The following is a 27,737-nucleotide window of genomic DNA, read 5'->3' on the forward strand; positions in this document are numbered from 1 at the left end:
CGTCTACCGATCAAGAGGGTGTACAAAGGTTCTTAGATATGGTTAACTATGTGGGTAAATGTGTACCTGGTCTGTCAACTCCCACCAGTCAGATGAGAAGTGTACTGTGTAAAACTACAGAGTGGTGTTGGAACAGTCATCAGCAGAAAGAGTTGGAGCAGCTCAAGGCATTGATCATGAACGCTCCAGTACTGAGGTTCTGTGATGCTCAACACCAACATCTCAGCAGATGCCTCTAAAGCAGGTTTAGGTGCTGTGTTGTTACAGCAGTATGATACTAGGTGGTGTCCAGATGCCTCTAAAGCAGGTTTAGGTGCTGTGTTGTTACAGCAGTGTGATACTAGGTGGTGTCCAGATGCCTCTAAAGCAGGTTTAGGTGCTGTGTTGTTACAGCAGTATGATACTAGGTGGTGTCCAGATGCCTCTAAAGCAGGTTTAGGTGCTGTGTTGTTACAGCAGTATGATACTAGGTGGTGTCCAGATGCCTCTAAAGCAGGTTTAGGTGCTGTGTTGTTACAGCAGTATGATACTAGGTGGTGTCCAGATGCCTCTAAAGCAGGTTTAGGTGCTGTGTTGTTACAGCAGTATGATACTAGGTGGTGTCCAGATGCCTCTAAAGCAGGTGTAGGTGCTGTGTTGTTACAGCAGTATGATACTAGGTGGTGTCCAGATGCCTCTAAAGCAGGTTTAGGTGCTGTGTTTTTACAGCAGTATGATACTAGGTGGTGTCCAGATGCCTCTAAAGCAGGTTTAGGTGCTGTGTTGTTACAGCAGTATGATACTAGGTGGTGTCCAGATGCCTCTAAAGCAGGTTTAGGTGCTGTGTTGTTACAGCAGTATGATACTAGGAGGTGTCCAGATGCCTCTAAAGCAGGTTTAGGTGCTGTGTTGTTACAGCAGTATGATACTAGGTGGTGTCCAGATGCCTCTAAAGCAGGTTTAGGTGCTGTGTTGTTACAGCAGTATGATACTAGGTGGTGTCCAGATGCCTCTAAAGCAGGTTTAGGTGCTGTGTTGTTACAGCAGTATGATACTAGCTGGTGTCCAGATGCCTCTAAAGCAGGTTTAGGTGCTGTGTTGTTACAGCAGTATGACACTAGGTGGTGTCCAGATGCCTCTAAAGCAGGTTTAGGTGCTGTGTTGTTACAGCAGTATGATACTAGGTGGTGTCCAGATGCCTCTAAAGCAGGTTTAGGTGCTGTGTTGTTACAGCAGTATGATACTAGGTGGTGTCCAGATGCCTCTAAAGCAGGTTTAGGTGCTGTGTTGTTACAGCAGTATGATACTAGGTGGTGTCCAGATGCCTCTAAAGCAGGATTAGGTGCTGTGTTGTTACAGCAGTATGATACTAGGTGGTGTCCAGATGCCTCTAAAGCAGGTTTAGGTGCTGTGTTGTTACAGCAGTATGATACTAGGTGGTGTCCAGATGCCTCTAAAGCAGGTTTAGGTGCTGTGTTGTTACAGCAGTATGATACTAGGTGGTGTCCAGATGCCTCTAAAGCAGGTTTAGGTGCTGTGTTGTTACAGCAGTATGATACTAGGTGGTGTCCAGATGCCTCTAAAGCAGGTTTAGGTGCTGTGTTGTTACAGCAGTATGACACTAGGTGGTGTCCAGATGCCTCTAAAGCAGGTTTAGGTGCTGTGTTGTTACAGCAGTATGATACTAGGTGGTGTCCAGATGCCTCTAAAGCAGGTTTAGGTGCTGTGTTGTTACAGCAGTATGACACTAGGTGGTGTCCAGATGCCTCTAAAGCAGGTTTAGGTGCTGTGTTGTTCCAGCAGTATGATACTAGGTGGTGTCCAGATGCCTCTAAAGCAGGTTTAGGTGCTGTGTTGTTACAGCAGTATGATACTAGGTGGTGTCCAGATGCCTCTAAAGCAGGTTTAGGTGCTGTGTTGTTACAGCAGTATGATACTAGGTCGTGTCCAGATGCCTCTAAAGCAGGTTTAGGTGCTGTGTTGTTACAGCAGTATGATACTAGGTGGTGTCCAGATGCCTCTAAAGCAGGTTTAGGTGCTGTGTTGTTACAGCAGTATGATACTAGGTGGTGTCCAGATGCCTCTAAAGCAGGTTTAGGTGCTGTGTTGTTACAGCAGTATGACAGTAGGTGGTGTCCAGATGCCTCTAAAGCAGGTTTAGGTGCTGTGTTGTTACAGCAGTATGATACTAGGTGGTGTCCAGATGCCACTAAAGCAGGTTTAGGTGCTGTGTTGTTACAGCAGTATGATACTAGGTGGTGTCCAGATGCCTCTAAAGCAGGTTTAGGTGCTGTGTTGTTACAGCAGTATGATACCAGGTGGTGTCCAGATGCCTCTAAAGCAGGTTTAGGTGCTGTGTTGTTATAGCAGTATGACACTAGGTGGTGTCCAGATGCCTCTAAATCAGGTTTAGGTGCTGTGTTGTTACAGCAGTATGATACTAGGTGGTGTCCAGATGCCTCTAAAGCAGGTTTAGGTGCTGTGTTACGGCAGTATGATACTAGGTGGTGTCCAGATGCCTCTAAAGCAGGTTTAGGTGCTGTGTTGTTACAGCAGTATGATACTAGGAGGGGGTCCAGATGCCTCTAAAGCAGGTTTAGGTGCTGTGTTGTTACAGCAGTATGATACTAGGTGGTGTCCAGATGCCTCTAAAGCAGGTTTAGGTGCTGTGTTGTTACAGCAGTATGATACTAGGTGGTGTCCAGATGCCTCTAAAGCAGGTTTAGGTGCTGTGTTGTTACAGCAGTATGATACTAGGTGGTGTCCAGATGCCTCTAAAGCAGGTTTAGGTGCTGTGTTGTTACAGCAGTATGACACTAGGTGGTGTCCAGATGCCTCTAAAGCAGGTTTAGGTGCTGTATTGTTACAGCAGTATGATACTAGGTGGTGTCCAGATGCCTCTAAAGCAGGTTTAGGTGCTGTGTTGTTACAGCATAATGACACTAGGTGGTGTCCAGATGCCTCTAAAGCAGGTTTAGGTGCTGTGTTGTTACAGCAGTATGACACTAGGTGGTGTCCAGATGCCTCTAAAGCAGGTTTAGGTGCTGTGTTGTTACAGCAGTATGATACTAGGTGGTGTCCAGATGCCTCTAAAGCAGGTTTAGGTGCTGTGTTGTTACAGCAGTATGATACTAGGTGGTGTCCAGATGCCTCTAAAGCAGGTTTAGGTGCTGTGTTGTTACAGCATAATGACACTAGGTGGTGTCCAGATGCCTCTAAAGCAGGTTTAGGTGCTGTGTTGTTACAGCAGTATGATACCAGGTGGTGTCCAGATGCCTCTAAAGCAGGTTTAGGTGCTGTGTTGTTACAGCAGTATGATACTAGGTGGTGTCCAGATGCCTCTAAAGCAGGTTTAGGTGCTGTGTTGTTACAGCATAATGACACTAGGTGGTGTCCAGATGCCTCTAAAGCAGGTTTAGGTGCTGTGTTGTTACAGCAGTATGATACTAGGTGGTGTCCAGATGCCTCTAAAGCAGGTTTAGGTGCTGTGTTGTTACAGCAGTATGATACTAGGTGGTGTCCAGATGCCTCTAAAGCAGGTTTAGGTGCTGTACATATACTATTCTTCTGATATACTACAGATGTACTCCATGTTGTCTCTGCATCACATCACAGTACACAGTATATATATATATATATCAGTGTTTGTCCTAATATTTTCTTTTACTTTTTAGATTTGCCCTCTGTGAGCTGGGAACACAAGCATTTAGTTAGATATTACTGCACTGTTGGAGCCAGGAACACAAGCAATGTTAGATATTACTGCACTGTTGGAGCCAGGAACACAAGCATTTAGTTAGATTATACTGCACTGTTGGAGCCAGGAACACAAGCATTGTTAGATATTACTACACTGTTGGAGCCAGGAACACAAGCATTGTTAGATATTACTGCACTGTTGGAGCCAGGAACACAAGCATTTAGTTAGATATTACTGCACTGTTGGAGCCAGGAACACAAGCAATGTTAGATATTACTGCACTGTAGGAGCCAGGAACACAAGCATTGTTAGATATTACTGCACTGTTGGAGCCAGGAACACAAGCATTGTTAGATATTACTGCACTGTTGGAGCTAGGAACACAATCATTTCACTACACCCACAATAACATCTGATAAATGTGTATGAGACCAATAAAATAAAATGTGATTGTATTTTTGAAAGTGTTAGATAATTCTCAATCCGCGTTGTGTCTTGTCTAAGAACAGTCCTTATCCGTGGTGCTGTATATTAACCATATACCACACCTCCTCAGTCCTTATCCGTGGTGCTGTATATTAACCATATACCACACCTCCTCAGTCCTTATCCGTGGTGCTGTATATTAACCATATACCACACCTCCTCAGTCCTTATCCGTGGTGCTGTATATTAACCATATACCACACCTCCTCAGTCCTTATCCGTGGTACTGTATATTACCATATACCACACCTCCTCAGTCCTTATCCGTGGTGCTGTATATTAACCATATACCACACCTCCTCAGGCCTTATCCGTGGTACTGTATATTAACCATATACCACACCTACTCAGGCCTTATCCGTGGTACTGTATATTAACCATATACCACACCTCCTCAGTCCTTATCCGTGGTGCTGTATATTAACCATATACCACACCTCCTCAGTCCTTATCCATGGTACTGTATATTAACCATATACCACACCTCCTCAGTCCTTATCCATGGTGCTGTATGTTAACCATATACCACACCTCCTCAGTCCTTATCCGTGGTACTGTATATTAACCATATACCACACCTCCTCAGTCCTTATCCGTGGTACTGTATATTAACCATATACCACACCTCCTCAGTCCTTATCCGTGGTGCTGTATATTAACCATATACCACACCTCCTCAGTCCTTATCCGTGGTACTGTATATTAACCATATACCACACCTCCTCAGTCCTTATCCGTGGTGCTGTATATTAACCATATACCACACCTCCTCAGTCCTTATCCGTGGTGCTGTATATTAACCATATACCACACCTCCTCAGTCCTTATCCGTGGTACTGTATATTAACCATATACCACACCTCCTCAGTCCTTATCCGTGGTGCTGTATATTAACCATATACAACACCTCCTCAGTCCTTATCCGTGGTACTGTATATTAACCATATACCACACCTCCTCAGTCCTTATCCGTGGTACTGTATATTAACCATATACCACACCTCCTCAGGCCTTATCCGTGGTGCTGTATATTAACCATATACCACACCTCCTCAGTCCTTATCCGTGGTACTGTATATTAACCATATACCACACCTCCTCAGTCCTTATCCGTGGTACTGTATATTAACCATATACCACACCTCCTCAGTCCTTATCCGTGGTGCTGTATATTAACCATATACCACACCTCCTCAGTCCTTATCTGTGTTACTGTATATTAACCATATACCACACCTCCTCAGTCCTTATCCGTGGTACTGTATATTAACCATATACCACACCTCCTCAGGCCTTATTGCTTAATTACAACACATAGGTGTATTATAAGGCATTATAAAGGTCATTAAAATAATGATACAGACGTACTTCATAGAAACTGTTACCCTTCAGATATTCTAACAACTCACATTTTAAGATTCATTATGTCATTTGTTCCATGTTAAGGGCTCTAACCTTGGAACAAAACTATTTTTTCTCCCTCTTGCTGTTGCATGCAGTTCCTCTCTCTCTTCCTCCATTCCTCTAACCCCTCCCTCCCTCTAACCCCAGCCCTCTGGCAGAACCAGGAAGTCCCTCCCCTTCCCACAAACTCTCTTCTGAGGAAACGAAACTGATCTCAGTCTCTTTGTCGTCTGTCTGTGTGAGAGTGAACAACTGTCCAAATGGCTCAACAGGGAGATCTGCTGGACCAGGACCAGTTCTGTTGTTCTGTCTGTCTGGATCTACTGAAGGAGCCGGTCACTACTGCCTGTGGACACAATTACTGTAGAATCTGTATTGAGGGCTGCTGGGATCAGGATGTTCTGAAAGGGGTCTATAGCTGTCCTCAGTGCAGAGAGACCTTCACTCCAAGGCCTAATCTGAGGAAAAATAACATGTTGGCTGAGCTGGTGGAGAAACTGAAGAAGACAGGACTCCAGGCTGCTCCCCCTCCTGCTCTGTGCTATGCTGGACCTGGAGATGTGGCGTGTGATTTCTGCACTGGGACCAGAAAGCAGAAAGCCCTCATGTCCTGTCTGGCATGTCTGGCCTCTTATTGTGAGACTCACCTCCAACCTCACTATGAATTTCCTGCTTTGAAGAAGCACAAGCTGGTCAAAGCCACCGCACAACTACAGGAGAAGATCTGCTCTCATCATGACAAACTGCTGGAGGTTTACTGTCGTACCGATCAGCAGTGTATCTGTATGCTGTGTTCAATGGATGAACATAAAGGCCATGATACAGTGTCAGCTGCAGCAGAGAGGACTGAGAAACAGGTAAGACCAGAACAACTTGTTGGTGACTGTCTGATAAACAAAGAATTAAAGATACAGTAGGAACTAAATCTGTTTGAACTAGAGAGAAATCAAATGAAATGGATCCACAAATATGAACACAAACCTTGAGTATATAGATATGTTAACCCAGATTCTCCAAATGTATCACCATTTTCTAAAGTCAAACACTATTATCATTCTGAATGGCCTTTTATGAGTCCAAAGTTCAGTCTCAACCCCTTGATACATGTAGGCCTACCATAAAAACTATAATCATTCACATAGCAACATAATATCATATTGTAAAGGGACTTCCCCAGGATTGTAGACCTTCCTCTCTATGGGTCCTATGTCACATTACTATACTATTGATCTCCTGGACTAATAAAGCTTGATAGCTCATTGAAGAGTGATTCTCCACAGAGGCAGCTGGGGATGAGTCAGCAGAAGGTCCAGCAGAGATTCCAGGAGAGAGAGAAGGAGCTGAAGGAGCTCCAACAGGCTGTGGAGTCTTTCAAGGTGAGTATTGTTGACCAGAGGAGACACACCATTTCACTTCTCTTCTCCAATCAGAGAGAGAGAGGGGGAGAGGGGTCCAATCCCACTGATCCCACTTTTGAGAACAGGCTGTCTGGATCCCTTTCAGAGAATAGACTGTTTAATGTAACCGACGGGATATGAACCCATGTCTACCGTGGGAGAAACCAACATCTTGACCGTTACACCAAGAGGACATTCCCTATTGGACCGACACTGATTTAGAAGTAGCAGGCGGGGCTACCTCATCACATAACCATGAGTAACCATGACAGACTCATGTCCCCTATACATTAACATGGAGCTCTCTCTCTCTATTCAATTCAAAGATCTTTATTGGCATGGGAAACATATCTTTACTATGCCAAAGCAAGTGAAGTAGATAATAAACAATCATGAATGAACAGAAAACTTTACACTACATTTAATTTCAAAAGAGATATTTCAAATGTTATAATTCAAGTGCAAACAGAGTGAGTCGTGCGCCAGACTGAGTTCTGGAGGTGAAATGGAAATGAATGAGGGAGAGTTAAGTGAGGTAGAAGGTGTGGTGAAGAGTTCAGAACCAGAGAAGTATTTGGTCATACGAGATTTGACTTCAGAAGAGTTCCAGGGTGTGTTGAGTGGTGGTGTCCCGTCCTCCCAGGTCGTTGGCATGGTGCAGGAGCAGATAGGGTCAAAGTAGTGGAATGGGGTAGTGGGTTTTTAATGAGTGTAGGGTTAGTTGGCATGGTGCAGGAGCAGATAGGGTCAAAGTAATGGAATGGGGTAGTGGGTTTTTAATGAGTGTAGGGTTAGTTGGCATGGTGCAGGAGCAGATAGGGTCACAGTAGTGGAATGGGGTAGTGGGTTTTTAATGAGTGTAGGGTTAGTTGTCATGGTGCAGGAGCAGATAGGGTCAAAGTAGTGGAATGGGGTAGTGGGTTTTTAATGAGTGTAGGGTTAGTTGGAATGGTGTTACTTAGTATTATCATAATTTCCCCTTTTCCCATTTTGTATCACAAAGTAAAATAGATTTATATTATTGTCCAGTTGGGGGCGGTAACGCAACATATTGGATGCCAACCACCGTTAAACTCCAAAGAAGAAGAAACGTTATATTATGTCTATGTACAGTGTTGTAACGATGTCTCTCTCTCTCATTCCATCACTTTCATGGTAGTTGGTTGTGTGGGTCTCTGGTTATGAATGGACAATCGACAGACAATCGTTGATGAATATTTATAGAGCTCTGATCAGGACAACAATTGATTACAGGTGTATAGTTTATGGAACAGCAGCAAAGACTTGTCTTCAGAAGCTGGACAGAATCCAGTATATAGCTTTAAGGATATGTATTGGTGCATTTAAATCAACATCTGTATGTGTCTTACTAGTGGAGGCAGGTGAGATGCCTTTGGATATACGGCGTAATAAATTGTCATTGTCTTATTGGGTTGAAAGGCTGTGAGGTTGACCATCCCACTGCTACTGTTCTAGATGACTGTTGGGAATATACTAGTAGACAAGGCAGTGGCTTTGGTTGGACAGTTGTAGGTATCAATGTTATTATGGAGAATTGAGAGAATGGGTGTAGTAGTGAGATTCTGCTGGGTCCCAACACATTCAGGTTTGGAAGGAAATTAAATTGTAGACCAGTTTTCTAAAAGAGTTTTGAAACAAGATATAATTGATATTAATGTTCCACTGGGTAGAGGTGAGGCCAAATGTGAGATCAGAGACATTTTGATAGATGTGTGGCAGAAGAGATGGGACTCTGAGCACAAGGGACGGCATTTATATGTCCTCTAAAGGTCGGTGGACCAAGGATCAAAGGTCAGATTAGGAAGGAAGAGGTGGTGTTTACTCGATTGTGTTTAGGACATTGTACATTGAACTGGTCCTTACATCTGGTTGGCAGCATGTGAATGGTTTGTGTCTGGAGGGTATGGTCAATGAAACGGTGGAGCATGTGTTGTTATATTGTTGTAAGGATGTTGAAGAGAGGGAAAGATTGAAGTGTTGGGTCATTGAGGTTGGACGGGGTTGGGGGGGGTTTGGAAGGGATTTGGGGGATGGGGGAGGGTCTATTAGAAGTTAGTAGGACTCTTTTTTATTTTCTCAGAAGTTCTGAGTTAGGTAGGAGGATTTAGAAATGGTGTAAACCGTGATTGAACATACTCCAGCACAGTAGGTGGCGCCATGCCCCTTTAACGTTGGTTTAATGGTGTGCCATTAACGTTGGTTTGTGGACCGCCATTATATCATAGAAGAAGAAGTTGGTCTGTGAGGGTTTTGTGGTTCCTGAGTAGGGCTACTATTATTTTTTATTTTGGTTTTCAAGTATTTTCAGAATTGATTAAAGCCAAAGCTAAAGCTTCCCTAAACAATTCAATATATCAGTCAATATATTTTCTCTGTGATTTGTTGTTTTCCCGTCAACCGTTCCATCGCATCTTAACCGTGTTACCGGGCGGGCACTAGGACCCGGGGGAGGCTGCTGCTGCAGAGGCTGCTGCACCGGTAGTGACGTCAGTCCTACTTGTAGCTCATTGTGGTCAACGTCAGCTGTGGCTCGAGACTGCTAGCTAACGGTTAACGGAGAGGAAAAGACTCTGACAGGACACATTCATGTAGATAGGCTATGATGGCAATTTGTGGTAAGTTACAATAGAGAGAGAGACTTTTCACTACTATAGACTTTGGTCATAATCAAAGCTTTGTTAACCAATACGTTTTTTTGTGAGGCTACCGGTAAGTTACAGTGTAACAGACGTTGTGAGCTAGCTAACGGTAACGTTAACGGTGTCTTTTAAATTCCACATAAGCTTTGTGGCGATGATATCTAGATAACGTTGTATTTAATGTAGTTTTACTATCTGTACCAGGCTATAAATGACACAAATGGTATCTAGTTAACGTTGTATTTAATGTAGTTTTACTATCTGTACCAGGCTATAAATGACACAAATGATATCTAGTTAACGTTGTATTTAATATAGTTTTACTATCTGTGCCAGGCTATAAATGACACAGATGATATCTAGTTAATGTTGTATTTAATGTAGTTTTACTATCTGTACCAGGCTATAAATGACACAAATGATATCTAGTTAACGTTGTATTTAATGTAGTTTTACTATCTGTGCCAGGCTATAAATGACACAAATGATATCTAGTTAACTTTGTATTTAAGTTTACATGTGAGTCATTTAGCAGACACTCTTATCCAGAGCCACCAGGGTTAAGTGACTAAATCTGCCTAAAAAAGGCGATTTACAGATTTTTCACCTAGTCTGCTACCTAACACCAAGCGGTCCAGGAGGGGAGACAAGTTGTTATTTTCCAGTTTGGTCCTAAGAACAGGTTTTAGTGGTCAAATAAAAAGGAGAGTAGAGCAGGACCAAGAGGTGTTCTGTACCTGTCTGTCCAGGAGGGAGGAGAGTAGAGCAGGACCAAGAGGTGTTCTGTACCTGTCTGTCCAGGAGGGGGGAGAGTAGAGCAGGACCAAGAGGTGTTCTGTACCTGTCTGTCCAGGAGGGAGGAGAGTAGAGCAGGACCAAGAGGTGTTCTGTACCTGTCTGTCCAGGAGGGAGGAGAGTAGAGCAGGACCAAGAGGTGTTCTGTACCTGTCTGTCCAGGAGGGGAACAAGGCCTGGTGGACCTGGAGAACAGGGTGGCAGAGTTCTGACTCAATGAGGTGCAGAGAGGTTACTGTACCTACTCTCTCTCTCTCTCTCTCTCTCTCTCTCTCTCTCTCTCTCTCTCTCTCTCTCTCTCTCGGTGCATGCTGGGTGTTTTTGGAGTCTGAGTGTTTGGTGTGGAAAGCTCTATCCTAACTAACTTTCTTGATTCTTTTCTTTACATGTTATTTTCTATGGTGGAGGGTTAATGCAATATTTGTTTTTAGCGGTATCCAAAGTTTTTTTTCAAAGTTAGGGTGGAAGAGGACAGAGTAACTTTCCTGGGGGTTGGAAGGTGTAGTGTGCGCAATGGCTTCTCAGCCTAGCGCGGAGGAGACGCTGTCTATACAGCATGGATTCAGGTGTGTTCCTGAGAACGGAGTTAAGGTGGAGGAGGTTCTGCTCGCAGTCGGTGAACGGGTAGGAGCTGAGTTTATACATTCTGCTTCTAGAATGAACAAAGCTGTGGTTGTGTTCATGAAAAGGGCTAATTTGGTCGGTAGGCTAATTGCTAGCGGAATATTTGTAAGGGATGTGTTGGTGTCAGTTTCATCTCTCTCTACCCCTTCAACAAGAGTTGTAGTGGCAAATCTGCCTCCGTTTATCACGGATGATCAAATTAGGAAAGAGCTGAGTCGTTTTGGTAAGTTTGTGTCAGCAGGGTTTCAGGCAGACGCCGTTAAGCACGTTGTTTCGTTCCGGAGGCAAGTGTTTATGTTTCTGAATAACAATGAGCAACAGCTAAATGTGCATTTTAAAGTGAGGCATGGGGAGGGGCTCTATGCAGGTTTTGCCAGCACAGATAGTCTACGGTGTTTTGAATGTGGGGATTTGGGGCACAAGAGCTTTGCGTGCCCACATAAAGGCCGTAGACAAGGTGAGGATACAAGCGCAAGTGGGGGAAATCGAGGTCAAAATGCAGGGGGTAAGGAGATGCAGACAGCAGAGGCTGGGCCTAGTCAGTCTAGAGATGGTGGTGTAGATGAGGCTGGGTCTAGTCAGGCTAGAGATGGTGGAGAAGCAGAGGCTGGGTCTAGTCAGGCTAGAGATGGTGGGGAAGCTGAGGCTGGCCCTAGTCATGCTATGGAGGGTGGTGTAGATGATGCTGGGCCGAGTCATGCTATGGAGGGTGGTGCAGATGATGCTGGGCCGAGTCATGCTATGGAGGGTGGTGTAGATGATACTGGGTCTAGTCAGGTTATTCTAGTGGATGAGGAGAGTATAATGGGGAAGTGTAAGAGATTAGGGGGGAGGAGGAGGGTGTCAAGAGGAAAAGGAAAAAGGGTGTGGACAAAGGCACCATGGAAATGTTGCCTGTTGCTGTGGGTGAGGCCCTAACCAGAGAGAAAGGGCAGGTGGTCAGGGTGGGAGATAGAGAAGAGGAGGAAAGTGAGTCTGAGGAAGAGGATGAGGAGTTATTTTTTTCAGACTCCTCTTCAATTGGCCCGGAGCTGACAGCCAGTCAACCAGAGGGGTCTAAGTACACGTTGAGAGAACTGACAAGGTTCCTGAATGAGACTAAGGGGAAAAAAGTTAATCTTGAGGCTTTTTTTCCTGATCCTAGAAAGTTTGTAAGATCAGTACAACATGCTATGAGAAATGAGGGGCATGGTGTCCTCTCACCCAGGAAACGGTTTAGGTTGAGGAAGTGGGTCACAACAGTGCGTAAAGGTTTACCTTCAGACACTGTTTAAATGTTTAATTTCTTTCTGACACTGGGGCTTTTTGAGATTTGCTATTGGTCTATTTCTCTGCTGGCTTTTCTCCCACTTCTTATGGAGACTCTTCGAATAGGCTCGCTCAATATAAATGGCGCCAGAGATGCGGGAAAGAGGAGTGTGTTGGGTGAATATGTAAAACAAAAGAAAGTACAGGTGTTGTTTCTGCAGGAGACGCATAGTGATGTGGTGAATGAAGTAGATTGGGGGCTCTGGTGGAAAGGGGCAAGTGTGTTGAGCCATGGGACAAATCTTAGTGCAGGGGTGGCAGTCCTTTTTGCACCGGGTCTGGCTGTAAAAATTTGCTCCTCAAAGGAGGTGTGTAGGGGCAGGTTGCTTGTTGTTAAAGCAGAAATGAACAACATGGGTTTTGTCTTTATAAATGTGTATGCGCCTAACACAGGGAGAGAAAGAGGGGTTCTATTTGGGAGTCTTAGACAGGAACTCTCACAAGTAGCGCCTGAGGAGACGCTGGTGATCGGGGGTGACTGGAACTGTACAATGGATTTTACAAAAGACAGAAATGGGGAAGAGCCTCATTCAGTGTCAGTGGGAGTGTTAAGGGACATCATTAATCAGTTTGACCTAGTGGATGTTTGGAGAACTAAACATCCAAACACAAGACAGTATACATGGGTGAAGGTCTTTGGGGCTAGGGTGAGTGCAGCTAGACTTGATCGTTTTTACATGTCCAGGAATCAGAGCAATAGGCTGCTGGGTGCTACCATTCTCCCGGTGGGGTTTTCGGATCACCACATAACCATGGCTCGGCTGTCTATTTCACCAGGGCCCCGGCAGGCATCTTATTGGAAGTTCAATGTAAAGCTCTTACAAGATGCCACTTTTTGCTCAGGTTTCCAGACTTTTTGGGAAAGATGGGGGCAGCGAAGAGAGGAGTATGAGTCTCTGAGTCAATGGTGGGATGTGGGGAAAGTGCAAATTCAGCTTTTCTGTCAACAGTACACAGCTCTCTCATCCTCAGAGGCTAGGAGAGTATTGGGGGAACTAGAGCGGTGTATTAGTGAGATGGAGGTAGAGATGGTGGGGCAAGGCAATGTAGGCCTCCAGGCTAACTTAGCCGAATTACGTAGGGACCTGGGTAGTTTTTTCCAGGTTAAAGCAAAGGGAGCACTTGTAAGAGCTAGGTTCTCCATGCTCAAGGAGGTGGATGCTCCCAGCTCCTTCTTCTTTGGTTTGGAAAGACAGAGCAGTGAAGCCAAGGGTATGCATTGTCTACGGCTGTCTGATAGGCGGGTGACCTCTGTGGTGGGGGAGATGCGGGAGCGGACTGTGGAGTTTTATACTGAATTGTATAGGGCAGAAATGTGTGATCCTATGTGTGCTCAGGTCTTGTTCGCAGGACTCCCTAAGCTCTCTCGGGCACAGAGGGATGAAATGGACATTCCTCTGTTGTCACATGAACTGGCAGAGGCCGTAACCCAGATGTCCCCCGGTCGTGCACCCGGGGTCGATGGACTTCCAGTGGAGTTTTACAAAAAATTCTGGGGAACAATTGGACAGGATTTCTTTTGCGTGTTGCGTGAATGCGTCAGGGTAGGAGAGTTGCCGATGAGCTGCCGTCGGGCGGCTCTGACTCTCCTGCCCAAAAAAGGGGACTTGTGTGAACTTAAGAACTGGAGGCCTGTGGCATTACTCTGTGCGGACTACAAGATTTTTGCCAAGGTCCTCTCTAACAGACTGAAGTCCCATCTGGACTCTATAATACACAAGGACCAGACATATTGTGTACCGGGACGCTCAATCACGGACAACTTGTTCTTGATTAGGGACATGTTGGACTTGTCGAGAGGTTCTAATGTGAACTTTGGACTGGTCTCTTTAGATCAAGAGAAGGCTTTTGATAGAGTGGATCATGAGTATCTGTTTAATGTGATGTCTGTGTTTGGGTTTGGGAAGAGCTTTGTGACCTGTGTGAAGCTGTTGTATGCTGGGGCGTCATGTATGGTTAAGGTGGGAGGGGCGCTCAGTAGGCCTGTCTGGGTGAGACGGGGCATTAGACAAGGATGCCCTCTATCTGGGCAGCTGTACACACTAGCCATTGAGCCTTTTTTAGGACTGCTACGCAGGAGACTGCGGGGAGTGTGCTGGACAGGCATGGAGGTGGTGACAGGAATAGCAGTCTCAGCATATGCAGATGATGTTTCTGTGATGGTCAGGGATGGGCAAGATATGCAGGAACTAGAGACCAGTCTGAAGGTGTACGAGGGAGCTTCATCAGCTAAGGTAAACTGGGGAAAGAGCAAAGCTCTGTTATGTGGGGCATGGGGGGATAGGGCTCCTCCTCTGCTTCCAGGGGGTTTGCAGTGGGGCTGTGAAGGGCTTAAAGTGTTGGGGGTGTACCTGGGCTCGGAGAGGTGGGTCAGGAAGAACTGGGAGGGGCTGTCACAGGCGGTGGTGTCAAGACTGGCCAGGTGGAGGTGGCTCCTGTCCCAAGTGTCATATAGAGGGAGGGTGCTGATAATCAACAACCTGGTGGCATCTTCCTTGTGGCATAAACTGGCTGTCCTCAACCCCCCCGCCGGTCTGCTTGCAGACCTGCAATGCAAGCTGGTGGACTTCTTTTGGTCGGGACATCACTGGCTGAAGGCAGCAGTGTTGTACATGACCGTCCACGAAGGAGGACAGGGCCTGGTGGAACTGGAGAGCAGGATGGCTGCCTTCCGGCTAAAGGCGGTGCAGAGACTGCTGTACCATACTGATGTTGGCTGGAGGGAACCAGCATGCACGCTGCTGAGGAGAGCTGGTGGATTAGGGTTGGACCGGCAGCTGTTCCTCATGAAGCTGGAGAGGCTGAGTACAGCAGGTCTCTCAGAGTTTTACTCTGCGGTGCTGAGGGCCTGGCAGCTGCTAAGGCCCATGAGAAGGGGGTGTGGAGCCTGGGCAGTGGGTGTGGGAGGAGCCTATTTTCCACAACCCAGCCATCCCTTTGAGATCGGTTCAGTCGGCCACCCTGCAGAGGCAACTGATGGCAGGGGGTTTACAAAGGCTAGGTGACCTGAGACTGCTGGGAGAGGAGGGGTGGAAAACACCGGAGGTCTTGGCGCAACAAACAGGAATAACGTCTCTTAGACTGCTGGAGAGATTCCTGGAGGAGGTCCAGGAGGCACTGTCTGAGCCGGTAAGGGGGATGTTTGAGAGGCCAAAGGGAGAGGGGCCACCAATGTTTACGCCACTGCAGGTGACGGCAGAGACTGGAGACTGGCAAGGGGGTCTGGAGGACTTGTTAGATTTTAACACTCCGAGCCTGGGGGAGTTTGAGGGGGTGGGAGGTAAAGCTCTCTACATCCTCTGCGTTAATTAAGGTTAGGAACATTAGAAGTCTAACAGGAGTGAAGGCACATCAGTGGCAGGGGGCATGTGGGGCGGAGAGTATGGTGGGTTTTAGATGGAGGGCGCTCTACAAACCCCCAGTACCAAAGAGGTCAGGGGACCTCCAGTGGAGGGTTCTTCATGGAGCCCTGGCCACTAACAGCTGGTTGGCACGGGTTGATCCGGGAATTGGGCAGGGGTGTCCTTTCTGTCAAATGAAAGAAACTGTGATTCATGTGTTTTCTGTGTGCACCAGGTTAATGCCATTAATGTCTCTGTTGGAATGTCTGTGTGACAGGTTGGGGGTGGTTTTTGCTGTTGGGATGTTTATAATAGAATACAGGTATTCGAGTAAGGAGAAAGCAAAATGTGTTTTGCTGAATTTTCTGTTTACTCAGGCAAAGTTAGCTATTTTACAAGGAGAAACAGGGTCAAAGGTGGGGTGATAACAGATCCTTTACTACTGTTTAATGGGATGGTCTCTGCGCGCCTTAGGGTTGAGTTTGAGTTCTATAAACTGATCAAATGTGTGGAGATGTTTGAGGAGATATGGTGTGTTGGGGGGGCTGTCTGTATAGCTGGGGAAGATGTTTTGGATATACGGTTGTAGGAGAGGGTATTGTTTTGTGTATGGTGATTTGTATCATGTGGTAGATGGAAAGGTGAGTATGGTACATGTATGCAGTACAGGATATATTTTTATTTTTTATTTTAGGGGGGTGTGAGTTTTAAATGAAATGAGAATGTTTCAATAAAGAAAGACAAAAAGTTTTTAAAAAGTCTCTCTCTCTCTCTCTCTCTGTCTCTCTGTCTCTCTCTTAACAGCACTCTGCACAGTCAGCAGTGGAGGACAGTGATCAGATCTTTACTGAGCTGATCCGCTCCATTGAGAGAAGGAGCTCTGAGGTGAAGGAGCTAATCAGAGCCCAAGAGAAGGCTCAAGTGAGTCAAGCTGAAGGACTCCTGGAGCAACTGAAGCAGGAGATAGCTGAGCTGAGGAAGAGAAGCACTGAGCTGGAGCAGCTCTCACACACAGAGGATCACATCCATTTCCTCCAGGTAACTAAACTGTCTTGTTACATGTGATATGAAATTAACTTCATGTGAAACTATTCATCTCAATCATTATGTTGTCCTGTCTGTCTCTCTGTCCCTGTCTCTCTCTATGTCCATCCGTCTCTCTCTCTCTCTCTCTGTCCGTCCCTATCTCTCTCTGTCCATCCCTCTCTCTCTGTCCATCCCTCTCTCTCTGTTCGTCCCTCTCTCTCTCTCTCTCTGTCGGTCCCTCTCTCTCCCTCTGTCGGTCCCTCTCTCTCCTTCTGTCGGTCCCTCTCTCTCCCTCTGTCGGTCCCTCTCTCTCCCTCTGTCGGTCCCTCTCTCTCCCTCTGTCGGTCCCTCTCTCTCCCTCTGTCGGTCCCTCTCTCTCCCTCTGTCTCTGTCCCTCTGTCTCTTTATCGCTGTGTCTCTCTTTCTCTACCTCTGTCTGTCTCTGTCCATCTCTGTCCCTCCCCCTCTTTGTCTCTCTCTCTCTCTCTCTCTCTCTCTCTCTCTCTCTCTCTCTCTCTCTCTCTCTCTCTCTCTCTCTCTCTCTCTCTCTCTCTCTCTCTCTCTGCCTCTCTCTGCCTCTCTCTGCCTCTCTCTGCCTCTCTCTGCCTCTCTCTGCCTCTGTCTCTCTCTGTCCCTCTCTGCCTCTGTCTCTCTCTGTCCCTCTCTGCCTCTGTCTCTCTCTGTCCCTCTCTGCCTCTGTCTCTCTCTGTCCCTCTCTGCCTCTGTCTCTCTCTGTCCCTCTCTGCCTCTCTCTCTCTGTCCCTCTCTCTCTCTCTCTCTCTCTGTCCTCTCTCTCTCTCTCTCTCTGTCTCTCTCTCTCTCTCTCTCTCTCTGTCCCTCTCTCTCTGTCCCTATCTGACTTTGTCTGTCCCTCTCTCTCTGTCCGTCCCTCTCTCTCTGTCCGTCCCTCTCTCTCTCTCTCTCTCTGTCCCTCTCTGTCTCCCTCTCCCTCTCTGTCTCCCTCTCCCTCTCTGTCTCCCTCTCCCTCTCTGTCTCCCTCTCCCTCTCTGTCTCCCTCTCTCTCTCTGTCTCCCTCTCTCTCTGTCCCTCTCTCTCTCTCTCTCTGTCCATCTCTCTTTCTCCCTCTGTCTCTCCCTCTGTCTCTCTGTCCCTCGCTCTCCCTCTCTTCCTCTCTCTCTGTCCTTCTCTCTCTCTGTCCCTCTCTCTCTGTCTCTCTCTGTCTCTCTCTCGCTCTGTCTCTCTCAATTCAATTCAATTTAAGGGGCTTTATTGGCATGGGAAACATGTGTTAACCTTTCACGAGCCTCTACCCCGGGTCCGGGATCACCCCCCACCCCCCCCACACACTGATTAGCATAGCTAGCATAGCTTCACAAGTAGATAGTAGCATCTAAATATCATTAAATCACAAGTCCAAGACACCAGATGAAAGATACAGATCTTGTGAATAAAGCCACCATTTCAGATTTTTAAAATGTTTTACAGGGAAGACACAATATGTAAATCTATTAGCTAAACACGTTAGCAAAATACACCACTTTTCTAACTCCATCAGTTTCTTACTCCTTCAGGTGCTATCACCAATTCGGCTAAACTAAGATATTGATAGCCAATAACCTATAAAAAACCTCTTCAGATGACAGTCTGATAACATATTTATGGTATAGGATAGGTGTTGTTAGAAAAAAGTGCATATTTCAGGTAGAAATCACAGTTTACAATTGCACCGACCATCACAAATCGACTAGAATTACTAGATAGAGCAACGTGTATGACCAATTTACTCATCATAAAACATTTCATAAAAATAGACAAAGCATAGCAATGGAAAGACCCAGTTCTTGTGATTTCAGACCATATTTCAGATTTTCTAAGCGTTTTTCAGCGAAAACACAATAAATCGATAAGTTAGCATACCACATGTGCAAACGTTACCAGAGCATCGATTCCAGCCAAAGAGCGCTATAACGTAATCACCGCCAAAATATATTAATTTTTTCACTAACCTTCTCAGAATTCTTCCGATGACACTCCTGTAACATCATTTTACAACATACATATACAGTTTGTTCGAAAAGGTGCATATTTAGCCATACAAAACCGTGGTTACACAATAAAAATACTAGGAAATCAAGCCTCAATATGTCTGACGTCATCTATCAGAGTGATCTAGTTTAATTGAAAGCTAATCATATACTTGACTAAAAAATACAGGGTTGACAGGAATCGAAAGACAAATTAGTTCTTAATGCAATCGCTGATTTACATTTTTTTAATTATCCTTACTTTTCAATACAGGTTGCGCCAAGCGAAGCTATAGCAAACAAGATGGCGACATAAACGTTTAACATTTATCGACAGAAACACGATTTATCATCATAAATTGTTCTTACTGTGAGCCGTTCTTCCATCAGAATCTTGGGCAAAGAATCCTTTCTTGGGTCTAATCGTCTTTTGGTCGAAAGCTGTCCTCTTGCCATGTGGAAATGCCCACTGCGTTCGGCATGAACTGGAAACGTGCCCAGCTGTTCAAAGTGCGTCAGAAATAAATGGGTCAAAATCGCACTAAACGGATATAAATTGCTATAAAACGGTTTAAATTAACTACCTTATGATGTTTTTAACACCTCTAACGAGTAAAAACATGACCGGAGAAATATTACTGGCTAAACAAACGCTTGGAAGGAGGCGAGTCCGACGTCCTCCGTGCGCAAGAGGCAGGCAGCAAAGGGATGCTACTTCCGGTATTTGCTCTTTTATGCAGCCCCTGATTGCGCAATCGATACCATTCAAAGCGTCATCACGTACTGACATCCAGGGGAAGACGTAAGCAGTGTCCGTATCCTCATAGCAATAACAGTGGCCTTTAAACTGACTCCAGATCAGGGGCCAAAATGTGTGAAATCTGACTCCATGTCAGGGAAATTGCTCTAGAATTTGTTCTGTTCCACTCAGAGACAAAATTCCAACGCCTATAGAAACTGGAGACTGTTTTCTATCCAATAATAGTAATAATATGCATATTGTACGAGCAAGAATTTAGTAGGAAGCCGTTTAATCTGTAATGCAATTATGCTAATGAGAAAACAGCACCCCCTGTAGTCGCAAGAAGTTAACATTGCCAAAGCAAGTGAGGTAGATAATATACAAACGTGAAATAAACAATACAAATTAACAGTAAACATTACACATACAGAAGTTTCAAAACAAAAAAGACATTACAAATGTCATATTATATATATACAGTGTTGTAACAATGTACAAATGGTTAAAGCACACAAGTTAAAATAAATAAGCATAAATATGGGTTGTATTTACAATGGTGTTTGTTCTTCACTGGTTGCCCTTTTCTTGTGGCAACAGTTAAAGAGTTTTAATATAGCCAATTGGAATTTGTTGTCTGTATATTTGATCATTTCATTAAGGATACCATCAACACCACAGGCCTTTTTGGGTTGGAGGATTTTTATTTTGTCCTGTAACTCATTCAAGGTAATTGGAGAATCCAGTGGGTTCTGGTAGTCTTTAATAGTTGATTCAAGGATTTGTATTTGATCATGTATATGTTTTTGTTCTTTATTCTTTATTCTTTGTTATAGAGCCAAAAAGATTGGAGAAGTGGTTTACCCATACATCTCCATTTTGGATAGATAATTCTTCGTGTTGTTGTTTGTTTAGTGTTTTCTAATTTTCCCAGAATTGGTTAGAGTCTATGGATTCTTCAATTACATTGAGCTGATTTCTGACGTGCTGTTCCTTCTTTTTCCGTAGTGTATTTCTGTATTGTTTTAGTGATTCACCATAGTGAAGGCGTAGACTCAGGTTTTCCGGGTCTCTATGTTTTTGGTTGGACAGGTTTCTCAATTTATTTCTGAGATTTTTGCATTCTTTATCAAACCATTTGTCATTATTGTTCATTTTCTTCAGTTTTCTATTTGAGATTTTTAGATTTGATGGGAAGCTGAGAGGTCAAATATACTGTTAAGATTTTCTACTGCCAAGTTTACACCTTCACTATTGCAGTGGAACGTTTTACCCAGGAAGTTGTCTAAAAGGGATTGAATTTGCTGTTGCCTAATTGTTTTTTGGTAGGTTTCCAAACTGCATTCCTTCCATCTATAGCATTTCTTAATGTTACTCAGTTCCTTTGGCTTTGATGCCTCATGATTGAGTATTGCTCTGTTCAAGTAGACTGTGATTTTGCTGTGGTCTGATAGGGGTGTCAGTGGGCTGACTGTGAACGCTCTGAGAGACTCTGGGTTGAGGTCAGTGATAAAGTAGTCTACAGTGCTACTGCCAAGAGATGAGCTATAGGTGTACCTACCATAGGAGTCCCCTCGAAGCCTACCATTGACTATGTACATACCCAGCGTGCGACAGAGCTGCAGGAGTTGTGACCCGTTTTTGTTGGTTATTTTGTCATAGTTGTGCCTAGGTGGGCATATGGGGGAGGGAATGCTGTCACCTGCAGGCAGGTGTTTGTCCCCCTGTGTGCTGAGGGTGTCAGGTTCTTGTCCAGTTCTGGCATTTAGGTCGCCACAGACTAGTACATGTCCCTGGGCCTGGAAATGATTGATTTCCCCCTCCAGGATGGAGAAGCTGTCTTCATTAAAGTATGGGGATTCTAGTGGGGGGATATAGGTAGCACACAGGAGGACATTTTTCTCTGTTAAGATAATTTCCTTTTGAATTTCTAGCCAAATGTAAAATGTTCCTGTTTTGATTAATTTAATGGAGTGAGTTAGGTCTGCTCTATACCAAATTAGCATTCCCCCTGAGTCCCTGAGTCCCTTCCCTGAGTCCCTTCCCTGGTAGTTTGGTGGATGGGACTACCAGCTCTCTGTAACCTAGAGGGCAACCAGTGGGTCCGTCTCCTCTATACCATGTTTCTTGCAGGATGACAATGTCTGCATTACCGATTTCTTTGGTGAAGTCCGGGTTCCTGCTCTTTAGGCCAAAGGCAAATGACCTCAGACCTTGGATATTCCAGGATGATATAGTGAAGGCTTTTTGTTCCATACAGTGTCCAATGTTGTTGGTCGTGGTTTGGGCTCAGGCCAGTAAGTGTGAGCAGAGCCTGCTGAGCATCTGGTAATGCCATTGGCTTGGGCGAGTGTAAGAGTGGGGGTTGGGCCTGTTTGCCCGCTCACTACCTGGGCGTATGTGTGACTTCCATGTTGATGCCCTCTTTGCGGGGGTGGGGTGCATGGGGTGGGCAGGAGTGGCATGGGTCTGATCTGAGGGGGCCTAAATTGGGTGTGGGCATGGTTGATGTGGGGGGGTGTTGATTGGTTGGGGTTGGGGTGGGGTTGTGGATGTGGATGTGTCTGGGGGTGCTGTGGTCTGGATGTAAGTCCTCTTGGCGTGGGTCCTCTATGTGTAGGTCCAGGGGGGGGTCCTGGAGGTCTTGGAGGGTGTCTCGCTGGTCTGGGTGGGGTGTCTATTGATCTGTTGCTCCTGTGTGAAGTGTTGGGGCTGCATTTGAGAGCGATGTCCTTTAGAGTCCGGGCAAAGGTGGGCACTGCTGCCTTGTAGAGGTGGACCTGGTCATAGAGGCTGTTCAAGTCCAGGGTGGAGTGGTGGGCCAGGAAAACATTTGGTTTTGAGGCACAGTCACGGGAAATGCTTGCGTTTACCCGCTGTATTGTAGCAGGGTGGAAGTCTTTTCGTGGTAGCAGGGTGGAGATAACCACTTGTGCGTTGGGGAAAGTAGAAGAAGCTTTTTCAATCACTCCCTTCAGTGCTGTGGCCACCCTTTCCTGCTGTGCTCTCAGGTCGTTTGTGCCTGTGTGTATTATTATGTGGCTAGGTGAGCCTAGTTTGTCCTCAGACAGAAGGTCTAGGGCGCAATGGGTGTTTGGACACCAGAGTTTAGACACACTGTGTTTGGGAAAAAGTTTTTTTTCTTCTATATATTTCCCATTTGAGTCCATAAGGAGAACAATCTGTGTCTTGTGTTTGTCCTCAGTGGGTGTGGGGGGGTTGTCAGGAGGGCTATCAGGGTGGCTGACAGGGGGGATGCTCAGGGGGGGTGAGAGCTGCTGGGCTTGGGGTTTTTCTTTTGTCTGTTCTGCTGTGATGTCGCCTCTATGGTCAGGGTCTGGTGTGGACTGTTCTGCTGTGGTGTCGAGACTTTTGTCGGGTGCTGAGGTGGGCTGTTCTGCTGGCGTCTCTGTGGGGATGGCCACCTCCCTAGTGGGTTGTTCTCTGTCACATGCCATCCCCCTCAACCTCTCCTCCAGCAGTCTGATCCTCTCCTCCATCCCCCTCTCCATCTCCTCCATCCCCCCTCACCCTCTCCTCCATCCCCCTCAACCTCTCCTCCAGCAGTCTGATCCTCTCCTCTAGTGCTCTGTTCTGCTCCTGCTCTTTCTCCTGTTGAAGTTGTCTCACCACTGTCCAGAGTGCAGATATGTCTCTCTCCACCTCCAGCTCTCCAGGTCTGGTTAAAGGGGTGTTGTTGTGCTGGACTGTTGTCTGGGTCTGTGCTGACTGGAGTGTAATCACCTGCTGTTCCAGCTCAACCTGTCTTACCTCCAGCTGGGTAAATGTATCCTTCATTTCAATGAGGGAGAAGTACTCTGTACTGGGAGGTTGACTGTCTGCTGAGGGTTGCTCGTCTGTGGGGTTATATGGTGAAGAGGTTTGGTCTGACCCACTTGGGGTGGGGGTATCTTTATCAAGGGAGAGCTTCTCCTGCTGGGCTAATTCTTTGATTAGGTGAAATTCCAGCTGAAACTTCTTGGGGTTGCCCTGTACCAATACTGTTCCAGACTTATATAGATTTATATTAGCTGACTCAGAGTCCTCGTTGTCAAGTATCCTGAGTTTCCACCCCTCGTTAACCCCCCCTCTCTTAACAGAGGGGTAGTGTGCTAATATAGCACTGTGCCATGCCTGGGGATGGTTTGTGTGGAAGATAAGGTTGCTGATGTTCCCATTTTTGTAATAGTCAGCAAAAAGTGTCTCTTGATTTTCCATAAGGAGCTTCATTTTGTGATCTTTTCTTGCCTTATCATTCTTTACACTCACAGGGTACTGTATTTTAATTACCTCTGAACAGCGGGAGGCAGCTTCTAAGGCCTCTCCATTTGGTTGGGGTAGACTATTCGACTCTCCTGCCATTGTTGGGCTAATGGGCTTTGACACCTCTCACTTGACACGTCAGTGCTAGTTGAAGCTGTATCAAGCTTGGCAGAATTATGTTAGCATTCAATGCTTATATAGTAATGTCATGTATGTTTCTTCTTGGCTTTTGGAAATAGAATATAGTTTCAGACTAAACATTACTCACTCAGTTCCAGGTTGGGTGGTGTTTTCAGGTTTCTGTTGTTTTCCAAAGAATTTGCTGTTAGAATAATAATCCTTGATAGTTGTGAACTTTTCAGGTGATTCCGTAATTCCGTCCAAAATCAGGTTGTAGGTTTTGAGTTTTGATTTGAAGTGAGGGTTATGTTGTAGAGGGTAACATCCTGTATGTGTTCTTGTCAAAAAACCAAGTTTATCTAACTCTAAATCTATCTTTTTTAAAGAAAATGCTGAAAAATGCAGGAGCTCATCTGATCGTGACCTCTGCCTCTCTCTCTCTCTCTCTCTCTCTCTCTCTCTCTCTCTCTCTCTCTCTCTCTATCCCTCTCTCTCTCTCTCTCTCTCTCTCTCTCTCTCTCTCTCTCTCTCTTTCTCTCTCTGTCCCTCTCTCTCTCTCTTTCTCTGTCTGTCCCTCTCTCTCTCTTTCTCTCTCTGTCCCTCTCTCTCTCTCTCTCTCTCTGTCTCTCTCTATGTGTGTCTCTCTCCAGAGTTTTCAGGTTTCTATTGTTTTCCAGAGAATTTGCTGTATAGAATAATAATCCTTGGTGGTTGTGAATCTTCAGGTGATTCAATCAATCAAGTTTATTTTATATAGCCCTTCGTACATCAGCTAATATCTCGAAGTGCTGTACAGACACCCAGCCTAAAACCCCAAACAGCAAGCAATGCAGGTGTAGAAGCACGGTGGCTAGGAAAAACTCCCTAGAAAGGCCAAAACCTAGGAAGAAACCTAGAGAGGAACCAGGCTATGAGGGGTGGCCAGTCTTCTTCTGGCTGTGCCGGGTGGAGATTATAACAGAACTATGCCAAGATGTTCAAAATGTTCTCAAGTGACAAGCATGGTCAAATAATAATTATGAATCATTTTCAGTTGGCTTTTCATAGCCGATCATTAAGAGTTGAAAACAGCAGGTCTGGGACAGGTAGGGGTTCCATAACCGCAGGTAGAACAGTTGAAACTGGAATAGCAGCAAGGCCAGGCGGACTGGGGACAGCAAGGAGTCATCATGCCCGATAGTCCTGACGTGATTCCGTAATTCCGTCCAAAATCAGGTTGTAGGTTTTGAGTTTTGATTTGAATTTAGGGTTATGTTGTAGAGGGTAGCACCCTGTATGTGTTCCTGACAAAAAACCCAAGTTTAACTAACTCTAAATCTATCTCATCTGATCATGACCTCTCTCTTTCTCTGTCTCTCTCTCTCTCTCTGTCCCTCTCTTTCTCTCTCTCTCTATCTCTGTCCCTCTCTGTCTCTCTCCCTCGCTCTCTCTCTCTGTCCCTCGCTCTCTCTCTCTGTCCCTCGCTTTCTCTCTCCCTCCCTCCCTCTCTCTCGCTGTCCCTCTCTCTCTCTCTCTCTCTCTCTCTCTCTCTCTCTCTCTCTCTCTGTCCCTCTCTCTCTCTGTCCCTCTCTCTCTCTGTCTCTCTCTGTCTCTGTCCCTCGCTCTCACTCTCCGTCCCTCTCTCTCTCTGTCCCTCTCTCTCTCTCTGTCCCTCTCTCTCTCTGTCTCTCTTTCTCTCTCTGTCCCTCGCTCTCACTCTCCGCCCCTCTCTCTCTCTGTCCCTCTCTCTCTCTCTGTCCCTCTCTCTCTCTCTGTCTCTCTCTGTCTCTGTCCCTCGCTCTCTCTCTTTCTGTCCCTCGCTCTCACTCTCTGTCCCTCTCTCTCTCTGTCTCTCTTTCTCTCTCTGTCCCTCTCTCTCTGTCTCTCTCTCCCCCTCTCCCCCCCTCTCTCTCTCTCTCCAGAGTTATCAGTCTCTCTCCAGTATCAGTGTATCTTCAGACTTACCCAGCATCGTTGTCCGTCCTCTTCAGTACTTTGGAGATGTGAGTAAGACTGTGTCTGAACTGAGAGAGAAACTAGAAGACTTCCTTAAAGGAGAATGGACCAAGATCCCAACTACAGGTGTGTTGAAAACAATAAGAACATCAACTTTAGACCATTGAAAGTTCCCTACTAGTCATATACATGTGGAATATGGTCTGATGATAACATTCCCTCTCTCTGTCAATGTGTTTGTGTGTCTGTAGTGAATCTAGTGGATGTTGTACTGCCTCCAGAGCCCAAGACCAGACAACAGTTGTTACAATGTGAGTCTCTTTATTGTGAAGTAACTAACAGTCTCTTTTTACTGACACTCCTAACAATCCCTCTAGAAATATATAGCAATAGTAGATCTAATCAAAGACTGGGTATCTATCTGACTGCTCATATTTCTCTGATTTGATCTCTGCTGTGCTCTAATCAAAGACAGGGTAGATACAGTATCTGACTTAACTTATTGTTCTGACTCCCCTCATTGGTCTCTGCTCTGCTCTTCTCCCAGATTCCTGTCAGCTCACACTGGACCCAAACACAGCACACACACACCTCTCTCTGTCTGAAGGGAACAGAAAGGTGACCTATACACGCCAAGTCCAACCATATCCTGACCATCCAGACAGATTCACCAACCACTGTCAGGTTCTGTGTAGAGAGGGTCTGTCTGGACGCTGTTACTGGGAGGTGGAGTGGACTGGTTATGTTGTTTATACAGCAGTCTCATATAAAGACATCAGCAGAACAGAGGAAGATGGTGGATTTGGAGACAATAACAAGTCCTGGATTTTACAGTGCTCTAGAGTTGGTTATTGTTTCAAACACAATGATGTTTTGACTGAAGTATCAGGCCCTCAGTCCTCCAGAGTAGGAGTGTACCTGGATCACAAGGCAGGTACTCTGTCCTTCTACAGTGTCTCTGACACAATGACCCTCCTCCACAGAGTCCAGACCACATTCACTCAGCCCCTCTATCCTGGGTTTTGGATTGGATATTTACCACTATGGTGCTGGAGTTCTGCTGAGCTGATAACTGTAAACTGATTTGTTATTAATTAAAATTCAATACAATGTTTTAATCTTGTACATTTCCATGAATCATGATGTCTGGTGTTGATGTATATTGGTTGTCATTCAGATCCATTGATATGTTTTCTCAGTTGGTTCTCTGTCTCTATGTAATTCTCCTCAGTATCATTGATCAGCTTGTTGGTCCTAATTGATGTGTTCTCTGTCACCTGGAGCTGCATGGAAAATGGTCCAGGAACTAAAGGACAATTCAGGACTAGTCAGCCCACTACAAGCTGGTATCACTTACTTCCTACTAAACTATATGGACTGGTTTCCCAGACACAGATTAATCCTAGTCCTGGACTAAAAAGTATGTTCAATGTAGATGTCCAGGAAACCGGCCCTAAATGTGTCATCTTTCATCCTCCCATACTGCTCAGTCCAGCAACATTAAACCTGTCCAGCAGGTGGTGCTATTGACCAAACAATAAAACCAGCAGATATCTTGACTTGCCACTCAGTATATCAGTAATGTTCAGAATAGTACTTTAATATCATTGGAGATTGATGGTCTTTTTAATCCACTATCCAGATTCAGGAACAGATGAAGTTAGGTCTGCTACTGTTCAGTGATTAAATATGATTTATGGTGATGGGAAATAATAAAAAACACTAAACTTCATCTAGTAATAGTTTTCCTTTGTTATTTATTCCAAGGTGTGTCTTTAACTTGTAAATGTATTGTGTGGAGGGTAGCTAGTGGTGTGGCTGATAGAATAGAATGAAAAGGGAGGAGGGGAGGAAGAGGGGAGGAGTGAAGGGCTGTTCAAGAAACCAGATGAGGAAGAGGAAGATGTTCAGGGGAATTACTGTCTCTGTTCCAAATGGTTCCCTATTCCCTACGTAGTGCACTACGGTGCTTCTG

General features: G+C 45.4%; 1 protein-coding gene across 6 annotated transcripts in view; it reads left to right on the forward strand.

The window, feature by feature from the left end:
• The window catches only part of LOC139577481 (E3 ubiquitin/ISG15 ligase TRIM25-like), a 31,918-nt gene extending 4,424 nt beyond the window's left edge, over positions 1-27,494 (forward strand). The window contains exons 2-7 of one of the 6 annotated variants that reach the window (XM_071404497.1): positions 5,717-6,426; positions 6,850-6,945; positions 16,499-16,732; positions 25,729-25,888; positions 26,014-26,073; positions 26,310-27,494. In XM_071404497.1, the coding sequence (XP_071260598.1) occupies positions 5,830-6,426; positions 6,850-6,945; positions 16,499-16,732; positions 25,729-25,888; positions 26,014-26,073; positions 26,310-26,845 (1,683 nt within the window). In that variant the 5' untranslated portion in view covers positions 5,717-5,829 and the 3' untranslated portion in view covers positions 26,846-27,494. The other 5 variants (XM_071404496.1, XR_011675306.1, XM_071404501.1 and 2 more) reach the window with 5 other exon arrangements.
• The last annotated feature ends 243 nt before the right edge of the window (positions 27,495-27,737 follow it).

The sequence above is a fragment of the Salvelinus alpinus genome, chromosome 6 (assembly GCF_045679555.1).
Source record: "Salvelinus alpinus chromosome 6, SLU_Salpinus.1, whole genome shotgun sequence".
NCBI lineage: Eukaryota > Metazoa > Chordata > Actinopteri > Salmoniformes > Salmonidae > Salvelinus > Salvelinus alpinus.